Source organism: Gavia stellata, chromosome 14 (assembly GCF_030936135.1).
Source record: "Gavia stellata isolate bGavSte3 chromosome 14, bGavSte3.hap2, whole genome shotgun sequence".
In the NCBI taxonomy this organism is placed as follows: Eukaryota; Metazoa; Chordata; class Aves; order Gaviiformes; family Gaviidae; genus Gavia; species Gavia stellata.
The window spans coordinates 12,308,187-12,329,972 of NC_082607.1; the positions used below are offsets into that span (position 1 = coordinate 12,308,187).

Sequence of the window (21,786 nt, forward strand, 5' to 3'; positions counted from 1 at the left end):
AGCAAAGCGGAGTGTGGAATGGCAGTGGCATGCAGACCGTGGGAACAGCAGGAGGTGGAGATGGAGAGATGGAAGCACAGGGTGACTTCGACAGATGGGGGACATCAGGCTCACGATGTTAGAGGCACAACTTGTTATGATCCTTTTTTTTTTCCCTTTCATCATCAGAGACAAAGTAAAACGAACCTAAAGTATACAGGATTAAATTAAAATCACAGTTTTGTTTACATTATAAAAGAACGATCTAATAGTAATAATAATAATAATAATATCAAATGAACAATAATAATTAAAAAAAACAGGAAAGAAGAAAGCCCTGGAGAATTCCTGCCTGGATGGTGCTCACTGATGGAAGGTTTATGTGACCGGTTTTATTGTTTGGGGATCATTCCCTTGATAGCTGACTCCCGGTTTACGTATGTGGCCCAGTAGACTAAGTTGAAAATGGCAAAGAGGACTGGAAAGACGATGCGGGACATCTTGTCTACCTTGCTGACGCTGTTGTATGTCTTCTTACTCTCTGGGAGCTTCTCCTCTATGCGGGGCATCTTGGGGGGTACGTTGGCAGTAGCAGTGGCAGCAGCACTCTTGGAGATGGTGGGCAGGCCAGGGTCCTTGGCAATGTTGAGGGCATATGTGGTGCCAACAATGTTGTAGGTGTTGTTGGTTTTCTTCGCTAGTGCCACTGGCTCTTTTTTCTAGGGAAGGTGGAAGAAAAAAACATAATAGAGATGAAGTGACTGTAGAATTGCGTGGAGAACATTTTGTCCTCTGAGTTTACCTGCTCGCCTGGATGTGAAGATGGAAAAGGGTGCGAGGAGCAAAAGACCAAGAAGGGAAGGAAGATGTGGTGAGAAGATGGCCAGAACCCATGACATCTGCCACGTGAGGGCTGCTGGAGCACAAGGATGTGCTGGACTAGGGTAGACAGCTACTTCGTGTAAGCCTGGCATGCAGCACGTAGCACAAAGAAGTCCTGGCCTGGCAGCTAGGTCCTGCTGCAAGTCAAATTACTGAAGCCACATAGCTGGGTTTTTAGCCTCCTTGCAGCCCCTCTAGACCAGAATAGTGGTATAAAAAGGTGTGTGCAGCCACACTGGAGCAGTAGCTGCCCCAGACGGGTGACTCCTTGATTGGCCGAGTGCCGCCAGGTCTGTGTTGCGTATTGCCAGGTCAGTATAAGTGAATGCAGACTCAAACCATACAGACTCCTTGTTTTCTCTCTCAACTGAACGGTGTTATCTGTTGTGTGTAAGGTTCAGCCATGGAGAGACGATGCAGGAATGTAGTCTTTAGAAAAGAATGACACCCCGGTGTGGTCATCCTGGGGGGAGAACTTGATTCTCTGCTTTGCTGCCCTGCTTCCTGGGTCAGGTGAGAGGAGGAGACATCACAGAGGATTATAGTTCTTTCTTTTTTTTTTTTTTTTTGTAGCAGAAAGCCAGTGGCTTTAAGAATGTGGGTGACAGCATCGCAATATTTTTGCACCGTGTTACAAGGCCATACCATACACTGCCTCAGTGCCCCGAATACCTCACAGGAATACCTCAAAATTTAACATCATGATATCCAAAATGCCTCAGGGACCCTTTAGAGCACCTCATGACCTGCCCAGGTAAGATAAAGAACAGATGGAAGGCATTTGCACTAGCTCTGGATTTCAGGATGGCTCAACACGGCACTATAGGGCAGAGGGAGGCCTTTCGTCTTGCCTTCATATCTATGGGTTGCTGCAAATCAAGGGAGATAAGTGCACCCCTCCCACACGGCTCCAGGGACAGCCATGCTGTCCAGGCTGAAGGGAGGAGAGCTTGCATAGCAAATGGCAAAAGAGGCACTTATGTGTCAGACATCATGTACTGAAGGATGATGGAAGATGCTGAAGACAGACAGTTCAGGTGTTAATGAAGAGGAGTGGACAGGAAGACAGAGCTAGGAAGTCATGATAGGTGTTGCCCCTACTCTAGGGATCTTCCTGTCGCTGTCAGAGACCTGAGACCAGCTGCACTGTAGACCATATCGTATAAAGCAATCCAGGTCTACCAGGAGAAGCCCACTGAATGAAATCTATTTATATGCAGACATCAGACACCCTACACGTCCCAGCGCTCATGTACTCCATGCAGTGTCCACTGTAATTACACCAAGAGCAGCATTAGACACAGCAATGACTCATGGTGGGAATCTAATATCCAAACTCAGAACATGGTGTGACTTTGGATCTCATTTTCTATTCAAAAGCAACTGAAACACAAGATAAGGCTCATCCAGGCATTTCCCAGGGGTGCTTGGCATAGTCCTGCATGTACGTGTGAGGGAACCACATACAAAGTGACCGTCAGGAGAAGGGGAGAGCGTGCAGCCAGCAGGACCTGTTCATCTCCCCAGCCTACCCTGGAAATTGGTAGCACTGGGAGCTGCTAAGGCTAGATTCGCCCAGTTTGTTCTGCAGAGATACTCCAAGGGCTTTAGCTTTCATGCTGTACTTCCTTTTTAAATGTGTCCACAATCACCGTGGATATTTCTGGTTACCTTCGGAAATGAATTTTCCACAGTGATTTTCAGAGGGACGCTAAAAGCAGACTGCTGTGCAATCTTTAAGCCCCTCTCCAATAATATCATAGCCAGGCCTGCAGCCTTGTAATAATGTCAGCAATTACAGAAATTAACTTGCTGTTAGAAGGAGGTCTAAATGTCTTCAGACTCCAGATCAGACTAAACCACTGATCAGACCCTATTCATAGTCTTTTACGGGAGAGGGTGTTATGATCTTTAATGATTAACTGAGTGAGTGATTTCTGCAATCATTAGAGCCATGCTAACTTGTACCCCCTGCACAGGAGGTGAACTTTTCCTGCTAAAGAGCTGACAAGAAGCAAATAAAGGACTAAAGATGTTTCACCTTCTAAAACATTTAAATATGCTTAAGTGTGATTACTTATTAACACAGCTACAGGAGGTAATAAAATAATTAATAATCAGTAATGAAATGAAAAACAGATTGTTGTTCACAGAATGCAATTTGAAGTGCACTGTGATTATTTTAGTACTAATCAGCCACGTTGTTTGTTCCAGGAATAAGATGACTACAAGTGACATGACACTTTCAACCTGGCTAGCTTTTCTGCCCCAGAGCTTGGAAAGTGGATCCATCTTGCCTGGTCAAAGGCATCTGAAAACAGCAGGCTGAAACAGAGGGAAGTCAGGCAAATATGAATGCTGTGGGTGGTGATAGCAAACTACTGCTCCTATTAGTGTGATCCAGAGCCCCCAAGCATCAACTTGGGCTTCTCTGGACCTCAAGTCAGGCTGTTCTGGTAGTGCAGAGGCTTGGGAGCCTATAGCCAGGGCCTTTTTCCGGCTGCCTATGTAGTCTTCAGCCCTGGTCAGAGCTGGGAGCCTGGGTAGTCTTTGGGAAGCACCCAGAGCACACGTTGCCTATACCAATGCACATGTGTGTGCTCTGGATGTGCTCCACTCCTGAGATGTCAGAAGAAATGGTTCAGCCTGAAGTTTACCGGGCTGTGCTTTATAAATAAGTGTTTCAGGCAAGATTTTGACAATCAAAGCAAAATGTGATTATTGCTGTCAGCTGCAGAGTAGCCCCCAGCCTTCCCCCTGCACCTTTATCTGTGAGGAGTTCCACGTCCTACTGAAACAGAAGGAAAGAGTGGAAAAACAGGAGGAAACCCCATATTTGCTTTGAAAACTTGTCCTTTTGAAAACACCTGTGTTGCAAAGCAATTCCTGAATTCATGGCCCTGTTTGGGCATAGGGAGACTGAACCACTGCACAAAACTGTCCCTGCACTACTCTCCTGAGGGAGGAGGCTGTGAAAGCTGGTCTAGAGATAAATATGTTCGCTGGATATTGCAGTCTGACAAGTTCTTCCACAGCACACATACTGGAAAATAATAGCATTTTTGTTAAATATTCTTGTCTTCAAACCTCTCTGTTGAGGAGCTAATGGCTGAACCTCTAAATTATGGGAACTACTGGTTCTGCCTATGATCTGCTGGAGATTTAGCTCTCTGCACCTGCTCCTTGGCTAGAAATTTGGGTTGGAAGCACTATCCCTCTGACAGGCCACTGTGAAGGTCACCATCACTAATATCTGCAGTACTTGAGAAATGCAAGGTATCTGCCACTTGCCATTCTAGAGAAAAGTCACTTTAATGACCTCCAAGCAGCTCTAGTCTCTGACATACTTGTAGCCTATAGTTCAAAGCCCAGCAACTGTGGTTGCTGTTGCAGCAAAGATGCCACTCCTTCCTCATGCCAGCCAAAGTTCCCCTCTGCAGTGTGCCAGAGACTTGATCCTATCAGAGAACAGCAGCAAAGTGTTCTGAGACACCTGTACCCAGCAGAGCCAAAGGCGCTGAACAATGCAATCTTGCATTAACAAGCAGGCTACGTCAATGCCAGGTTACTGTCAGCTGCTGGTGTAACCTTTGGCATCACTCATCCCTCCCATCTCTTCATTCAGGCTATGTAGGACTGAGCCCAATGATCTTATGCTCCCTGGATCACCAGATGAAGACTCAGAGGTTGGATGGAGTCAATAATCAGCCCAACCCACCACACAGATAGAGTTGAGGGAAAGAGGGTGAAATGTTGTTGAAGAATGATACATGGATTCTGGTGAAGAAACTGAGAATGTAAATCACTTGCAGTGCTATGGAGAGCTACAGGTGATTGCAAGTGCAGTAGGACAAAGGACACATGGGCTGCAGAGCATGGTCAGCAAGGGAAAGTCACAGCAAAACCAAATTTACCATAGTGAGGCAGAAAAAAAAGAGATAGGTCTGAACCACCCTGTGAGTCTGTAAGATTTCAAACTGGTTGAAAATGGTGGCTTGTCAAGGTTCTAGTTCCCCTCTGTTGGCAAGGAGGGGATTGAAACAAAGATTTCACAAATGGAAAGAAACAAAGGAGAAAGAAGAATGATTCCCAAGTGACCTGGATCAAAGGGTAAACTTCAGGATTGCTGAAGAGTAGGTTGGACAAAAAGCTAGGCTTTACTCAGTCAGTGGAAAAGGCACCTAGTGCAAATGGCAAGCATGCCCGTCACTTCCAAAATACAGGAAAGAAAACCATGATTATCATATCAAAAAAGACATTTGGAGGATGCTTTTTGGTGACTTTCTCTTAGGGAAGAGACATGTGAAAAATACATAAAAAGCCTGGACGTAACCTTCTCACCACGCACTACAGGATTATTGTCTTAAGGATGAGAAGGATAAAGATCCAGGACTATGCCTCCATCCAAAGTGTGTTCTTACTTGTTCTCATGTGTCTGACTGCAGCTACTTGTATTGTTTTTGTTAGTTCTTGCCCCCCAGGATTTCAGGGCAGTGTCATACAAGAACAGATACAGAGCTAGATCAGATTTTATGCATAAATATTGCGTTGCAGGCAGAAGTGGGTTTATGTAAGCGTCTTCCAAAGATCCAAAGCATCTTCTATCCTGAGGAACAGACAACACTTTTTTGCAGCAAACTCCCTGGTAAATGTCATCCTTGCAGACTTCATGAGTTTCCCAGTGGCAAAGTCACCGTTAATTGTTGTCTCTCCAGATCCTTACTGTAACAGCTGCTCAGCAAGTGACCTTGTTCGCTCCAGAGATGGCCATCCCTATGGTTGGGATGGATGGGATGCAATGGATCTCACTCTGTTCAGACACAGCCCTTCTGTCCTGAAGTGGATCTTTTTAACAAGATATTTTGAGAATGCTGGAGATAGGGAGCTTTGCTGGCTACTGAAACCACTCATCCTTCAATCTCTTCGGCCTCTCACTCCTCCCCAACTACTGCCATGCCCCACCTTCCTCCTGATTATGTTTTTTTAAAAATCATTTTTACCAACAAGTTTTAGGTTGGTTGCAGCCACTTTACCATACAAAAAGAGAGGAAATCATTCATCCACAATTAGCGATTACTGGTGGCAGGCAGAAAAGGCTTGGAAAATCTTTGGGTCCAAGAAGCATTAGTCAAGTCTTATTAGAGTGCACACTAATGGGAGGTTTTGGTGACATCTATGGTGATATCTGCCTGCCTTTCATTAGAGAACTGCAGAGAATGTACAGAGTAGCTCCCAGCTAGAACCAGAACCCAACTGTGACTACAACCAGAACATCATCATGATCATTTACGATGCAGAGATCAGCAGTTCACCAAGATCAGCCCATCATATTAGATTCTACCTGAAAAAAATGCTCTGTTCCCATCTAAACCGATGGGTTGGCTGAAGGGGAGGAAGAAAGAATGGAACCAGCCCTGAGAGAGTGAACATGCTGGGAGTGCCTTTCAGCAACCAGCAGCTTTTGCAAGATTGTGATTTCTTTCAAATGAAATGGGAAGCATTGCTGCTTCCTACATTTGAGGTGAGGGAAGGGCTGATGCTTATTGGTTTTTTTTCACGTTCATGCAAGGAAACAATCAAACCTGGAGTGACAATCCTTGCCATCACATCAATAAAGAGTGTTCTTTTTGGCTGGGGGGAAGGCTCTCCAGAGACCAGGGCTCAGCCTGGACTTGTCACTGATAGTTTTACTGCTGGTACAAACACTTTAAAATGCCAATAGTTATTCTTATGCCTTCTCTTTCTTTTGTGGTTTCAACCACCTGGCTTGTCAATTGTTTCAAGAAGAGCTAATTAAAGGCTGAGACTGAGCCAGTGAGGCACCTTCATTGCGTAGCAAATTCACTGCTTGGAAATATTTGATGGAATAAAGTTGAAAAGCAAATATGGTGACACTTCATATTCCTAAGCTTCCTGAAAGCCCACCACTCTTCAAGGAGCTCTCTGAGCTGCAAAGACCAGGAGTGGGTTAGCCTTCTAAGATAAAGATCAGGGTTGGCTTGAAAAAGCATCCATAAATTTGGAGTCCTTCCTGATTCTCCAGGCTGATACCAATAGCAGCAAACTCACAAAGAGCACTCCCTCTGAAACATTCCTGGTCCTGCTTTGTTTTCTTGTTTGATTACCACATGCACAAACATTCTGCATGCTCTTACCCTATTGTTTCAGCACTGTTAGTCTTGCAGTGCTGGGTCAATGAATAAATTAAGGATCATGCTTCTTCTATGACAAACAGAAGCTTTTGAGCCTTTGCTGCTTTTTTGGCTGTGCCCAGTTCACGTAATTGTCCAAGGCTGTGTGAATCCTGACTTTGTGCTCATTTGCCCATCCCTGAAAGGGACATGGTTTCTTTGAGGACCTGTTCTGATCCTTCACTCATGCCAATGACCAGGAAAGGCTTCTCTCATCTCTAGAGGCCAGATTAGCATTATTGTTCTTGATGGAGGTGGAAGACCATCATCCTCTGGAGCCTTTCTGCCATGAGTCTGTGGCTCAGACCACAGCTGCAAAAGCAAACAGATAGAAAGAGTCCAAGAAACACAAGAGAGAGGCATTCAACACCCAGTGATCGCTGCAGTTCTCCGTAAGGCCTATGTTCTCCTGCTTTGACCTGCATACCAGAGAGATGGCTGTTGTCTTCCCAAAAGTTACTGCAATTCTGCCAGGTATTTGCATACAGCCCCACAACAATTTTAAACAACACATTAAAATGCGAAGGAGTAAAATATAAAGGCTCCAGAACCAAGAACAAGGACAAAGCTGATTTTCAAATTGATTCAATAAATATAAACAAGGAGCAGCATGCTACAGTAAGCGATTTCTCCGGAAGGATGAGATTAAATCAGTTAGGGAGGGGGCATGAGCAGGAGTAGCCGTGGTTGTCAGGAAGGAAGCTGCCAGAGAGGCTGATCCCAAGTGAGAAGGGAAAACATGGGTGACGCCAGGCACTAATTTACTGCCAGTTGCTGTTTCTGATTGCTTGCTTCCCACCCACCTTCTTGGCCTGAGCTTACAAAGCAGCAGCTGCTGGCAGCTATGGGCAACAGCACAAGCGTTAGACCTCCTCATCGCTGCACCATGCTTGCCCGTGCCAGGGGAGACCTGCAGTCGAGCATAGCAGCCACAGGGGACACAGTAGAGTGGGACCGTCTCCATTGGTGTGTCTGGCATCCCGTGGCATATTTGGGTTTGTGTGGCATGCTAGCAACATGGAGCGGGGCATTTATGGGTTGGGGGGAGAAGAAAGGAGAGAGGAGACCATCGGCGGAGCAAGACCAAAAAATGCATGCATTCACGTTTCCACCAGCAAATGGGCATGCAGAAGAACAGAGGGAAAAGTGAGCAGTCATGCCTGAGTGTTTTTCTCCAGCTAAGCACAGCGACCAGCCCTCCAAGCCCTTCCTCCCTCAACCCTCAAGAACCGCTTCAGTTGAGACCTGAGCTGGGGACCCCAGTAAGTAGCATCCAGCCTCCCGGAGTGCTGTGGGGCTGCATGTTACCCACTCCTGGTCCTGGCGCAGCTCTCTCGTGCAGCGTTTCTTCACCACCCCCTCCTCCCTGGCCTTGGCCACAGGGCTGACCTTCATCTCTTGGGCCTCCAGCACCTTCTTCCCATCCCAAGCCCAGCTGCGCTTGGTGAAGTAGTTGACAGTGGCAAATTCGATCAGCGCAGAAAACACAAAGGCGTAACAGACGGCTATGAACCAGTCCATGGCCGTCGCGTACGCCACTTTAGGTAACGAGTTTCTTGCGCTGATGCTTAGTGTGGTCATGGTGAGGACGGTGGTGACACCTGTGGAAACACAGCAGGAGACAGGGATGGTGTGAGACCATACACTTGTACCCACCCAGTTTCTCCTCAAACCACACAGTTGGCATTTCCATCATGTAAATTTAGGAGCCATCCTCTAAGCCATGTGGCCCACATTCCTGCTGTAATTAAGGGAGTCTTACCCAGCACAAGTCCGTGGTGCAATTCATGGAATAACGAAACAGTCCAGCTTGGAAGGGAAGTCTGCTTGTCCCACCCCTGCTCAAATCAGGGCCAACTTCAGGTTGCTCAGGGCCTTCTCTGGTTCAGTTTTGAATATCTCCAATTCATAGAATCAATGGCAAACATCTGCATTAGGATGAGATTAATCTTCCCCAAACTCCATTAACTAGATCTCTGGTCACTATAAAAGAGTCCTATCTCATAGGACCTGCATTCAATTCCTCGTCTGCTAGTTGGGTAAGTTGTGTGATGCTAGACCCAGCTCCCTGATGTAGAATATGCCATGGAGAAGCCTCTGGTTGCTTTTGCAATAAAATAAAAACAGTAAAATAGCAGTAAAAAGGACAGCTAGATGGTTGGGAACTTCATGGAGGACCAGAAACTGGCCACTCATCCAATGTGGTTCTCTCAACATTTTGGAAATAGTGTCTTGTGACCTGCATGGATGGACACCTGGGATCCTGGGTCCTGCCAGCACGGCCAGGCACCCGTCAGTGGCCCAAGCTGCCAGAATGAGTGTCACTATGATTTACCTTAAAAAAAGATCTGTTGCAAAATGCCTTGTAAAGCTTTTTTCATTAAAGCAAGCAACCATTGCTATCCGTTTTCCTCAATAATGTGCTTTTCAATTAAAAATACATTAAAAACATTATAAAAATATTGACTAATTTTCACTTCCCTTAAGCCATGCTCCTGATAATTGAAGAGTTTCAATAATATTGTTGACAATACTTTCTGAGGGGCAAAAAAAAGGAATAAACAATTGGAGTTCTCATTATTTTCTTAATAGGAAAGCAAGGCAATTTGGGAGCAAAGACATTTTTCACAAAGGTAGGTCTTAATTTTTCAGTCAGCTCTTTCCTGCTCCATCTGAGCTGCTACTCGAGGAAACCTGTCTAATTGCAAATCTCAGGATAGCATAGGAGGGAATCAAATATCCTCAGAGAAGGGCTCGCCCCCAGTGTCGGGAGTGCAGAAACACTCCAGAACCAATGAAGATGTAAGAGCCCACCTGGAACATGGACAGACATGGGGTCCAGGTGTGCACTCTGTGGGGTTTAGTTGCAAATGATTCACAGTCTGAGCCCCCCCCTTTTCCATTCTGCTGGATGAAAACACCAAAAAATGGGTGCTAAGGGGCCATATTCCCTCTTCTTCACTCTTATTACTGTTCAATGCAGCTCTTGCAGTCTGGATTGCACAAACCAGTTTGGTCATACTAACCGCCCAGCTCCCTGCAGCTGCACTCGACCCTAGGGATCGCTGTAGGATTTGCATCACCAGGGAAGGGAAGGCAACCTGGTGCTAACGGGGAGAAGCTGGCGTCAACTGTAAATTTTAAAGCTGGTTTATGGCCTACATTTCACAAGCCCCAGTGAGCACAAAAACCATCGTGATTCCCTTCTAGTTCATTTAGGAGGGTGCAGAACCACCTGTGACCCTCCCTGCGTCCTGTTGCAGTCCACAGCACTGGAACAAGGTCCAGGCCTGTGGAGAGGGTCTGGAAAGGAGGACATCAGCCGTGTTAGGTTTGTGGGAGCATTTCTATCACGACTCTTGCTACAGAGAAAATGCTTCGTGATCTTTGAAACCACACCACTTTCTGACTTATTCAAAAACATGAGCAGGTGGTACCATATATCCCCTCTCTGCGTGATGACTTTTGTCCAATATACCTTTTGTTAAGCAGTATCTGCTGGGCACTGTTATTTCCAGGAAATACAATCCTGCAGCATCACACCTGGTCTGTGACTGTATGTGTGTGTAGATCCTGAACTAAAGGTCTTGGCAGGAAAGCACAAAGCAATTCTGTTATTAAATGTTTGTAAAAGCTATTAATATATGTGCAATGCCAGCCTGACACTTTGCCTCAGAGAGAAGATCTGAAAGCAGCTGAAGAAAATAATAACAATATATTTACCATGCAGTTATACTGCCTCATCGCAGGAACTTGTTATGTAGAGCTCTGACCAGGGGCACATTAGCAATTTCAAAGGCAGAGCTTTAAATGCCTCCCCATGTACCTATCCTCTCCTCAACTCAAAAGCCAATATAGATAAGCAGACACAGCCAAATGCATATAATTAGATGATCAATACCTTGATTACTGTTAATATTTATGGCTTGGCTTGTAGCAGAAACATGGACAGGAGTATTTTTGCAGTGATTCGGTGGAAACAGAGGCACTGGGAAGACACTGAGAGCTATTCTGGGGAACGACCAGCAGCTTCGCTGATGCTGGTCAAGGCCTGGAGAAGACCAGCTCAGATGCTGAGTCTCTTTCTCATCATTTGTGGTGCCTTTCTCCCCTGACCTGAGAGGATGCCCCCATGCTCCCAGACTCACCAAAAACTGTTCGGGCAGGAACGGACTCCCTGTTAAGCCAGAATGAGACCTGGGACAGGATGACGGTCATAATGCAGGGTAGGTAAGTCTGGATCACAAAGTACCCGATCTTCCTCTTGAGGTGGAAGTGTGTGGTCATGACGACATACTCCCCTGCAGAGAGAGCCAGTTAGAAACGCTGAGCTGCCAATGCTTTCCAGGATGGGGCCAGCTGACCACCAATCCATCTCTAAACCACTAAAGATCTGTCCTGAACAAACATTCAAGTTCTTAGATGAAATTGCAGTGTGTGTGTGTCATATTGTTACTGGCTGGCATGCCCTGGTATCTTACACTACTGCAGGCCACCCTAACAGCCATGTGAAGGAGAGATGCATGCTGTAGCACACTGCTGGCACTGACTTTGCTTGTCCTGCACATGCACACACAACTGCTGTGAAGCACCAGGCATGTACCCCAGTGTAGCCTGGGTGACTTCCACATAGCATTTGTCCTTTCAAAACACTTGTTTGGAGACTTCTTTAATTCATTACAAAACAATTGTGGGACAAAGGCAAATCAATGCCAATGAACAACCGGGCATTAGGCTTTCCCTGTGTCACCCCAGGTACAAGACGCCTCTGGGGGTCTCTCCTGACCCAGCTCCCATCCCTTTTCTGCTCCAGCCCAGGAAGCCACGTGGTGGGTAAGATCCCTTAAGCCTAGAGGGACTCTAACAGTGCTTCAGTAGGTTTTCAGGACAAAGCATTTTATTTTCTCTGACAATCCTGAAAATATTCCACCTTTCCTCACTGTAACCATCTCAAAAATCAGGGCAATTTCTGTCATTAAAGGTCTGGGCTGTAAACCAAAGAAGCAACTGTCCCTATTTTCCCTCAATGCCCTATTCCTCCACTCAAAGCTTTGGATATTTTGTTGGATTATTGTGCCTTTTTGTTGTGAGCATGGCTCTGCTAAATCATTACACACTGCCTTTAGCAGCTTTCTTGCCACTTCAGGTTATTCATCTGTACATTTTACTACAACTTAAGTAGAGAGATGGGCCAGATATTATGACATTTAGTTCCCTGGACTCCCCACATTTCCCCAAGGGAGGTGATACGAGTTGTTACAGACAGACACTATTAAAATCAAGTGCACCAGAGAGGAAATATCCTCAAATGAGAAAACTACTGGTGCATACAGAAAAAAAAAAAATAAAAAATGAAAAGAAAAAAAGAAATATGAGAGACACACATGAGATAACAAAAGCTATCAGTACCTGGATTCAGAGGGGAAGGGAGGAGCAGCAGATGGGAGAGAAAGATGATTAATATTGGTCATTAATCAGGGGAAACATTTGTTTGGGATAATCTTCTATTAGCTATGATAATATTTGTGTAAGCAGATGCAGTGAAAATCACACTGTACATTATGTTACACTCGCCTCCCCTGCCCGCAATGCTCTCCTGAGGGACTGCAAAGGGATCAAAGACAAATGAACCCACAGTACCAAGAACCAGCTGGGCAAGGTGAGGCAAATTTTCCACACAACGGATCATTTTTAGATGGTTGAAATCAGTTTTCTAGAGGGCACAGGCAATAAGACTCTTTCAGTGGAAACCACTAAAAGCTAAACCCTTTACTGCCTCTGGGTGACTGCTCTGGATGTCCCCAGCCATATTCCCCAGTAGTATGTGGCTTGGAAAGTACTGTGGAGCTCACTGCCCACAGGTGCTGCCTCTAGCCAAATTGTGGCATTCAAAGCCCATGGGTCCATCTTGTCTGACAGTATGCTCAGCCCATGCATCGTATTGTAGTCCCACAAGTACCTGTGCTGGATCGAACCATCTCTGTCCCAACAACATGGCCCAGCAGGTCATACTGGTTCAGGCGAGATCCACCCTTCGCTACTTCCACTGATTTATCCTTCCCCAGTGTCCAGGTGTAGATCACCTCCGTCTTTGTGTAGGCATCTGCGGAGGAGAAAGAAGAATGAGGTTCGTGCTTCTGCCTGACCTAAAATATACCAAAATTAGCCTGTAGCCAAATTAATCCCTGCTGTGCATTCCTCAGAGCCACGTGGCTGAGCACAGCCAAGCACGGCCAGAGACCAAGGTGGTTCAGCAACTGTTAAATCAAATGAGCAAAAGGGGAGTGGTGGTTTTGGACGGGAGCTGGAAGAGGGGGCAGAGCATTGCCGTTGAGAGACGCTGTCCCCTTGACATGCTGACTCTGCAAGGGCTGGCTCCAAGCAGAGAAAAGGTAGGAAGGTGTCCATACCAGCAGGCTGCTGGGGCAGCAGGATGGCCACAGCCCTGCCATGCCAGGGACCAGGAAAGTCATGCTGGCAGCAGGTAGCGAGAAAGGCTAAATGCAAATGAGGTTGAATTTTAGGTTAAGGAGAAAAAGTTAAAAATCTTTACCCTCACTCAGAAGCAACCCTCTCCTAGCCTCTCAGCTTTGGAGGCAGTGTGCCCTCCCACCAAGATGCTTTTTCCCCTGCATGAGCCTGCATTTGCCAGCCTCCAGGCCAATCTGCCAGGCAGCGAGGGAGGGCAGTGCTGAGAAACGCCTGCCTGCACATCGCAAGAGAAACAGCAGGCAAGTGCCGTTGGACTGCTGCGTGGGGTAGCGCTGGGCTTAGGGCCAGGGCATCCTTCCAGGGGCTTCCAAGTCCCCCTCTCTATCCCACCTGCCCAACTCCCCATATGCAAACACCTCCTTCTAACATACAGGCACCATCACCTTCAGAAGCCTTTGTGACCAAACCCCTGCTTGTCCTCATAACCACTCCCTTTCCCAACAGCGCCCGCATGCTCTTGGTTTTGCCAGTCCTATGGTATCCAGAAATTGAGTCTCTCCTGACTCTACTAGGAGCTACTCCTCCCCATAATGCCCAAGCTTCCTGTCCATACCCACTCTAGGCAAGAACAAAGTTCACTAAAACAAGTTTTTAATTGATTTTTATAACCAGCTTCTTCTATTATGACATCAAGGAATTCTTTGGCTGGGGTCAGGTCAAGCAATGGGTCAGGTCTACTACAGAAATGTCTCAGCCCCTGCTTTGTGGAAGATTGTGTCCTGAGACAATCAGATTTCTCTGATCTTTTTAAAACAACCACTGTTATCCCTGCACTGTAGGTTTTGGCAAACCTGTTAAATACTAAGCAGGCGCTGTGCAAAGTTGGGGGAGTGGTTTTGATGATCAGCCAATGTTTCTCAGCATGCTAGCGTGCTGCCTAAGCACTTCTGATGCAGGCTGGCACCTCTCATCTGATGTGTAACACTCTGCTTTTCCAGCCCCTCCTTCCAGCTCTCAGCATGCTTCTGGAGACACCCATCCTCTTTCAGGCTTAGTTTTGTACAGCTCTGCCAATGCTCTTCCACCTTGATGGGAGCACCTTGTGCTCTAGCAGACACAGTTCACCCACTGCCACTCTCAGTCTACAAAGGAAACTTGCCCACAGTTTCATTGCCATCATCCCTGAAAACGCAGCTGTCTACATAGCTGGTCGTCTGGGACAGAAGCGTATCTGTTGTCACGTAGGCATGGCATGGATGCTTGGAACATATTTAATGCCATGAAGCTGTTCTGGTTCTGCTCAATGCCTCGCTTGAAATGCAGTCTAGTCCAATCCAAACAAGGACAGCTCTTTGACATTTAGTGGAGCTGGTACCTTCAGCAACATCTGCTAGCCTAGCCTCAGACAGCCGCTGTACAAATGTCCTATGACTGGCTTAGAAACAGTTGTTCTCTGCTGTGTACATCCACCTTCTAGGGAGCATGGTGATAGGTAGAGCCATCACCTTCGCTGCACTTGGTCCAAGGAACGATGCAGGTGGGCAGCTGAAGCTATCTGAAATGCCTGATGCCCTTACTTATGCAAGCTCTCTGCCTTCCCTCTTTGGGTGGCTGCCATGGTGGCACAGGGACAGGAGGCCACTGATGAGCCATTCAGGTTCTGGGGATCACTGGAAGGTGGTCACTGAGGCAAATTCAGCTACCCTTTGAACAGCACGTGTCTGGCCCTGGCATTGCCCTTCTTACAAATCTGCCCCACTCTAAGCTTCTTGCAAATGAGCAGCTTCCAGCTGTCGATGGTTTTTTGGTGAAAACACTAGTTTAATCCTACTCCAACACAGGAGAGGTAAGCTCAGATGCTATGCAGATGGGTGCTTTAGAAAAAGCCGTACTAATGTTAATGAGGGGCAGCTCTCTGAGCTGCTTGTGTCAAAACTCTCGTCATTCAGAGACCAAATCAGTAAAAATATCCAGAAGACCTCCAAAGGGTGTTCCAGCAGAAATATGCACATTAGTCTCTTTTCCTCACCAAGGAACATTATAAGCAATTAGATGTGGAGTAATCAGCCTTCCTGCACGTCTTGTAATAATCCCAGAGTTTAGGCCTGAGGTATGAGATTTTATATCCCTCCTCACAAGGTCAATTAACATTAATAATTCATCCTTCTCTAAGGCTTGCTATTTTACTGGCCCTAGTGATGTCTTGTGGCAATAAGTTCTACATTTAATTAGGTGCTGCCTAAGAAATAACTTTATTTTAGTAGTTTTGAATAATACAGTTTCATGGATGCATTTTGTCATGAGGCAGAGGAGCAGAGGCACATGATAAACATGATTTCTTCTACTGTCAATCAAACTTTTAAACTTTCTCCTTAGTTAACTCCCAAATGGCTACAGGAAGGATCAGTTTAGAAAGGTTGTGATTCCTCTGTTTTCTTAGAGTCCAAAAGGGAGATTACTGGTGGCGGCTCATTCTTTAGTTGGAGGTGGGTAACGCTTCCATCTAACAGAAACAAAGACTGATAGTGGTGCTCAGTTCATTGGACCTGGAGGAGACTCCAGGCAGAGCGGGACTAGGAAATTTATTTCCACATTGTGGTGAACCAGTGGCTTTGAATTTGGTTCCCACTCACTTTAGGAACAAAACCAAAAGAAATTACACTTACATACAGGAGAAAAGAGGGAACTTGTTCCTAGGCAGGGTATGGGAAGCCCAGGCAGATGAGCAGCTGCAAGCCTGGGAGGCTGGGAGCAGCTTTCAACTCACCAGCAGCCTGCAAATCTTCCCTAAACCAGCACACTTGAGTGTTGGGACTGAGGTTCCCAGAGTTTCCAAGCCTTTTACCTGAGAGCAGCCTGCCTGACAGACTGAAGGGGAGCAAGGGGTGTGTAAGCTCCATTGGAGCATGGAGCCAGAGCAACCAGAGATTTCAGGCTCTCCCCAGATTGGCAGGAGTGATGTAGGGAAGCTGGACAGGACACCTAGCAGCAGACACCACTGCTATCTTTCCAAATCTGTCCCCCCAGGATGACCTTGTGATGAAGGAAAAGCATCTGAGTTTTCCAGCAATGCCGGTCCTTCTGAGGCAGCGTTGAAGAGGCAGTGTTGAAGAGGCAGCGCTGCCCACCGAATGCAGGGCGGGCAACAGAAAGCAGCTCTTTCCACTTCCCTAAAAAACTCACAGCAAAACCATAGGTGTCTAACCCACCCTGTGAGCCTGAACTGACCACACGTTTGCTTGCTGTCCATTTCTGATGATGGTAGGAATTGCATTTACGAGATATTAGAAACAAATTTTTGGTTACATTATCATTAGCAATAATTACTAACACTGTTACTAAAACACTGGAAAACACTAGCCACACAAAGGACTGTTCTTTAGCTCTGTACCCACCTCCCTGCAGAGGCTGATCAGGGTACTTACAGCTCCCAAATTTCAGCGGGCAAGCATGCACATCCATTGGGAAGTCCTCCAGGTGCATGGGGCACTCTGCATGAATGGTTAGCCTACAAGACAAAACACAGGGCATGATCAGAAACGCATGGCTGCGGAGGCTCCCACCTGGCCCTTCTGCCACAGCGTCTTTGCCCTGCATCCATCAAAGGCGACAAAGGCCTCAATGCAGTCACCTCTGGGTCTCCGGGCAGAAGGCCATCAGCTGTGGAAAGAACAGCAGGCACACAGATCTGGCCACCTTTCCCATTGTATAAACTCAACCCTATTGACTGAGTTCATCTTTATCCACTCAGTGCAATCAGAAAATCTGCCAAAGCCCAGGGCTTCTGTTTGCTTACGCACTGTGCACAAAGAGCTCATTAATGCCTGGGGCCAGGGGACATCTCATGGACCATGCTGGAAGGCAGAGGGAAGAGGTTTCCAGGGAACATGGCCTGTTCTTCCCAGCAGTCTGGAAGGAGCCGAGGGCTGGCAGATTGTTCAGTCAGAAAGCCACAGCGCTACTGGGCTTGCTGAACAAAGCCAGTCAGTGCAATGAAGTCGCAGGTGTTGCACCAGGGTAGAACATATCCCTGTGCGTGTGGGGCACCTCATCCCACCTCCCCTGGCTCTTCCCTCGCTGCTGGCACCACAGAGGGTTCTGCGGGCAGACGCAGAGCTGCGTGTCCTGGGGCTGTTTGTGGGGGTGCAGGACAACTTGTGCGCTTTACGCATCCACCAAATCCCAGTAAGACACCTTGTCAGGAAGTGGTTTTGTGAGGGAGGCACAACCATAAAAGCAGCGTGCTGCAGAACATAGGACCAGGCATAAAAGGTTCTGTTATAAATGGCTCTAAAAAAGGTAGCTCTAAGCTCGTGTTCCTTCCTGAAGTACTGCAAAGCCTGCAGCCACGGGGCGGGGGAGCCAGGACAGACAGCTTCCCAGGAGATGTCTAATATCATCTTCTCTGAAGAAACCGTTTGTAGAAAAAAGGACCCACTTCTGATGGCTCAGCAAAATAACAAATAAACTGTGATGGGAGCAACAGGTGGATGCAAAGGGCAAGCACACAGCCCTAAGGCTGAAGGTGGCTTGTGGAAAACTCAGGTCGAGAAGCACGGTGGAAAGCTTCTATTGAGATATTTTCCTTCAGCTGGAAAAACGTTCAGGTAAGTTATTCTTCACAGAAAAAACTGAGGCTTAGTCAAATGCAAAACAAACCCTGAAAAAAATAAAGGGTTCAGATTTTGTTCGCTAAAAGCAAAGAAGAAAAAAAAAGAAAGGAAAGAAAAGAAAAAGAAAAGTAATTTCTTTTAGGTGGACAAACCTTAAATGATTCTACAAAAAAAGAAAAAGACGACTGTTTTTTAAACTTGGTGGACAAAACCAAGCACTTCACAAATCGCTCTAAAAACCCCTGTGGGGAAACGAAGCAGAATGACTATGGCTTGGAGGTGGCAGGGGATCTCCGAGGCTGCAGCGATGGTGGCTGCAGGCGGCAGATGGTGCTGTGACAGGCGGACACCAGCGCAAGCGAGGGATGGAGCAGCAGCAAATTCCTGCACAGCTGCTCCATGTCAGCCACGAGAGAAGCCCAGGCTGTGCTGGAAACTCTCCGCTGGCTGTGAATTTTGCTCTGCCAGGTGAGGAAACTAACCTCACAATTTCAGACCTACGTCCAGCCTCATCTGCTTCTTTCAGAGAGTCTAGGAAAGCTGGCATCCCCATGAGAGACAGGCAGAGGTATTAAATCAAGAAGTGGAGGAGTGGAACTGGAAGCTGTGTAACTTTGATGGGGCAGGGCTGGGTGGCCAAAATCCTCCTGTGTGCCCTGAAGCCCCTGCAGCACCCACAGCAGTGGTTTAAAGCCCAGTAAACCCAGCCTTTGGGAATGTCTGGGAGGTGAGGCACATGCCCTCTTTGCAGTGGTCACTGGCATCACAGTGCCACAGAGCAGCTCATACCATGGGGAAGTCTACATCTTGTTCTTGTATGAGCTGGCAAAGGAAAGTGGTGGGTTTCCTACAGACCTTCTGAACCCAGCCCCACAGTGTTTCCTGCTCCTTAATGCAACAGCAGCATGTATTAATTTCTGCTGTTTTTCAGGGCCAGGTGCCACTCTCCTGTCTCCACTGGGCACATCCACCCCGCTGTGCCCCAGGAGCTACACCACAGGGGGAAAATACCTATAAAAGCAACTCCCACAGTCAGGATAGGTTCGGTCCTGATAAACAGCTCTTAGCTATTCAGCATCAGGAGGACATGGTCCATGTACAACCCATGGGGACTACCTGCACTGAAGCCCTGAGGAGCTGGCTGTTGAGTCACCATTCACTGTTGGATCCCAAGGGCTCACAGCCCAACCGTGGCTGATGCAATGCTCCATACTCTGGACATGTTAATCACAGAGGGTTTATTGGGTCTATGCAGGTTAACTCCACCTCCGGTAGAGGAGGCCAGTAGATACTTATAGAGAAGTATGAAACCTGGGTGAATTCAGAGCAAACCACACCTTGCTGTCATTTCCCAGCAGCGGGTGGTTTACAGCTTTCATGATTCAGAGGCTGTATCCAGGTGATTGAGTGCACCAGAGACCAAGGACCTTTTCTACTCTGAGTCTGCCAATCCTTTCTGAATCCTTGTACATGGGTATTGACCACTATGTCCTGTAGTAATCATTCTACTGACAAAGAGGTGATGATGACTGTCCTGCTTGCATTATGTCTGGCCCCAGCTTGGCTTTCTCAGCCAACCCAAGAAGCACTGTGTGGCCAGTGTAATTTCCTTGGAAACATATCACTCTTTCTGACTGGCTGATCTCTTCTTCACCTCTGGACTGAATGTACCTGTTTTACATGAGAGAGAAGAAGACCTGATCTTTAGGACTTCAACCAAGACTCACTGAAGTCAATGGAAAGACTGACAGTGATTTTGACAAGCCTACAAGCACATCATTGGAATTACTTTCTTCTAGACACTCAAAGGCTGCCATGAACAAATTGCTCATTTGCTCTGATGCCTCTCTTTCGTAATCTGGATGAAGATTGGGATTTCAAGAAGCAGGTATGAAAACCTGGCAGGTATGAAAACAAAGTGTGGACTCAACAGCCTTGCTCCTCCTGTTCTGTTTCTTTTGTGATGCTTTCTTCTGTCAGCTTGAAATTTACTTGGGGAGCTTCATGGTTGGCAAGCTTGTCAAACATGTCCTCACAGATCTTACTATTCAATTCTTTCTGTGTCCTTTCCAACTACAATGGACTTTTTGCTTCTAATATTTGTCACTGTCACTTGTGTAAAGGAAATGTTGATACATTTCCCCTGTCTCCCTGAGCAGGCCACACAAGACTTTTACTTTTTACCTTCCTATTCCTTCGTTGGCTTCACTAATTAATTTATTATTTCAAAAGGCTCTTAGCTGGGTGTTCCCAAAATTGGCTTTTCCAAAGGACCTCTCCTCTGATCAGTGCTTTCCTCTGAGGTATCCTGAAATCTCCAAAAAATCCAGAAAGGTCTTTTTCATCCACTGTACTGTTTGCAAGTCTTGGCTGTGATCAACAGCCACTACGAATAAGGCTGAACAACTCAAAGGACCACAGATTGTGGGTCTGGTAGTTGACTGCCATTTACAGCAGCCAGAAAGAGCATCAGAGGGGGCCAGGATGGCAGCAGAGACCAGCTGGGCACAAGCTGGCCTTGGCCATACGCTCCTGCTCTCTCCAGGCCATGGCCCACAAGAGCAAGTGTTGTCAAGGGAAGGAGACAACTTTATACAGGTGCTGGATGACTCCGTAGGTAGTGTGGGAATGCAGCAGTCACATTTTAAATCTAAAGTATGTTTTATTAGCTGAGCCAGTAAACAACACCACCATAAATCCATCAACAAACCACTGAAAAAGCAACCTAATCTGCCGCTTCTCCACCTACAGCTGAAGGAGCTTTTAAGTGTCCTGAAATTAAATAAAAAAGAAAATGTCATATCATTCCAGTGAGATGAGTCTGGTTCAGCAACTTCAGCCAACCAGAAGTCACCACATTCACAGATAAAACATGAAAGGAGTCAGCTTCCCTGCCAAAGGGGGAAGCAATACAGGCATTCCCCCTTCCAGGTGTTCTCCCTTGCCTGAAACCTCTTTGCTTTGCCCCTGCACATGTCGGGGTGTGCTGGCTCCCCGAGATGCTCTCCACAGGACCAGAGTGCATGCACTGCTGCTTGCTCCTGCTCACCCCGCTGCCCCCCTCATCCCTTGGCCATCTTTCACCCCCCTTCTGCAGCCTCTCTTGCACACACTCATCTTTCAGAGTGCTAATTAGCAGAGGTATTTCGGTGAGCTGTGGAATCAATCACCGCTCAAGAGAGTGCCCACATTCCCCTTCCGCTCCCCCTCCCACTGGCCTTCCCCGCCACCTCCTGTTGATGGCAAAGGACTCCTCAGCACCATATGCTTTGCCTAATGAAACATCAAAATGTCAAACTAAGAGGAACGTATCTCGCTTCCCAGACAATTACCACTGCCTCTGCAGCATTTGGGTAAAAGAGCCTGTTGCAGAAATTCTCATCTTTGCCCCTTGCCCTGTGCAAGGGAGCTTATGGCCAGCTAGCCAGAGGTTTGCTTCATTGCTCCGATGCCCTGTTGAGGTCCAGACATCTGAGCCCTGAAATGTCATTATAAAGCCTAAACAGCATGTGAAAAATAGCCAAGCTGCCAGCAATCACATAACCCAGCTGTTGCATCCTTTGGCTCATCTGTCCCAGCCACTAGCAATAACTTATGCAGAACTGTCTTGAAACTCCAAACTCCTCATGTTTTCTCTTCGCTTTGCTGGCACAATGGCACCAAAAGTGGAACATCCAGGAGAGAAACCA

At 46.9% G+C, this 21,786-nt stretch overlaps 1 protein-coding gene across 1 annotated transcript in view; it reads right to left on the reverse strand.

Moving 5' to 3' along the window:
- Positions 1-371: 371 nt before the first annotated feature.
- GABRA3 (gamma-aminobutyric acid type A receptor subunit alpha3) overlaps positions 372-21,786 on the reverse strand; it is a 70,318-nt gene continuing 48,903 nt past the window's right edge. The window contains exons 6-10 of the mRNA XM_059824644.1: positions 16,910-16,992; positions 13,012-13,155; positions 11,201-11,353; positions 8,442-8,653; positions 372-698 (exon numbers count right to left, since the gene is read on the reverse strand). Coding sequence (XP_059680627.1) covers positions 372-698; positions 8,442-8,653; positions 11,201-11,353; positions 13,012-13,155; positions 16,910-16,992 — 919 coding nt within the window. The remainder of the gene's footprint in view (positions 699-8,441; positions 8,654-11,200; positions 11,354-13,011; positions 13,156-16,909; positions 16,993-21,786) is intronic.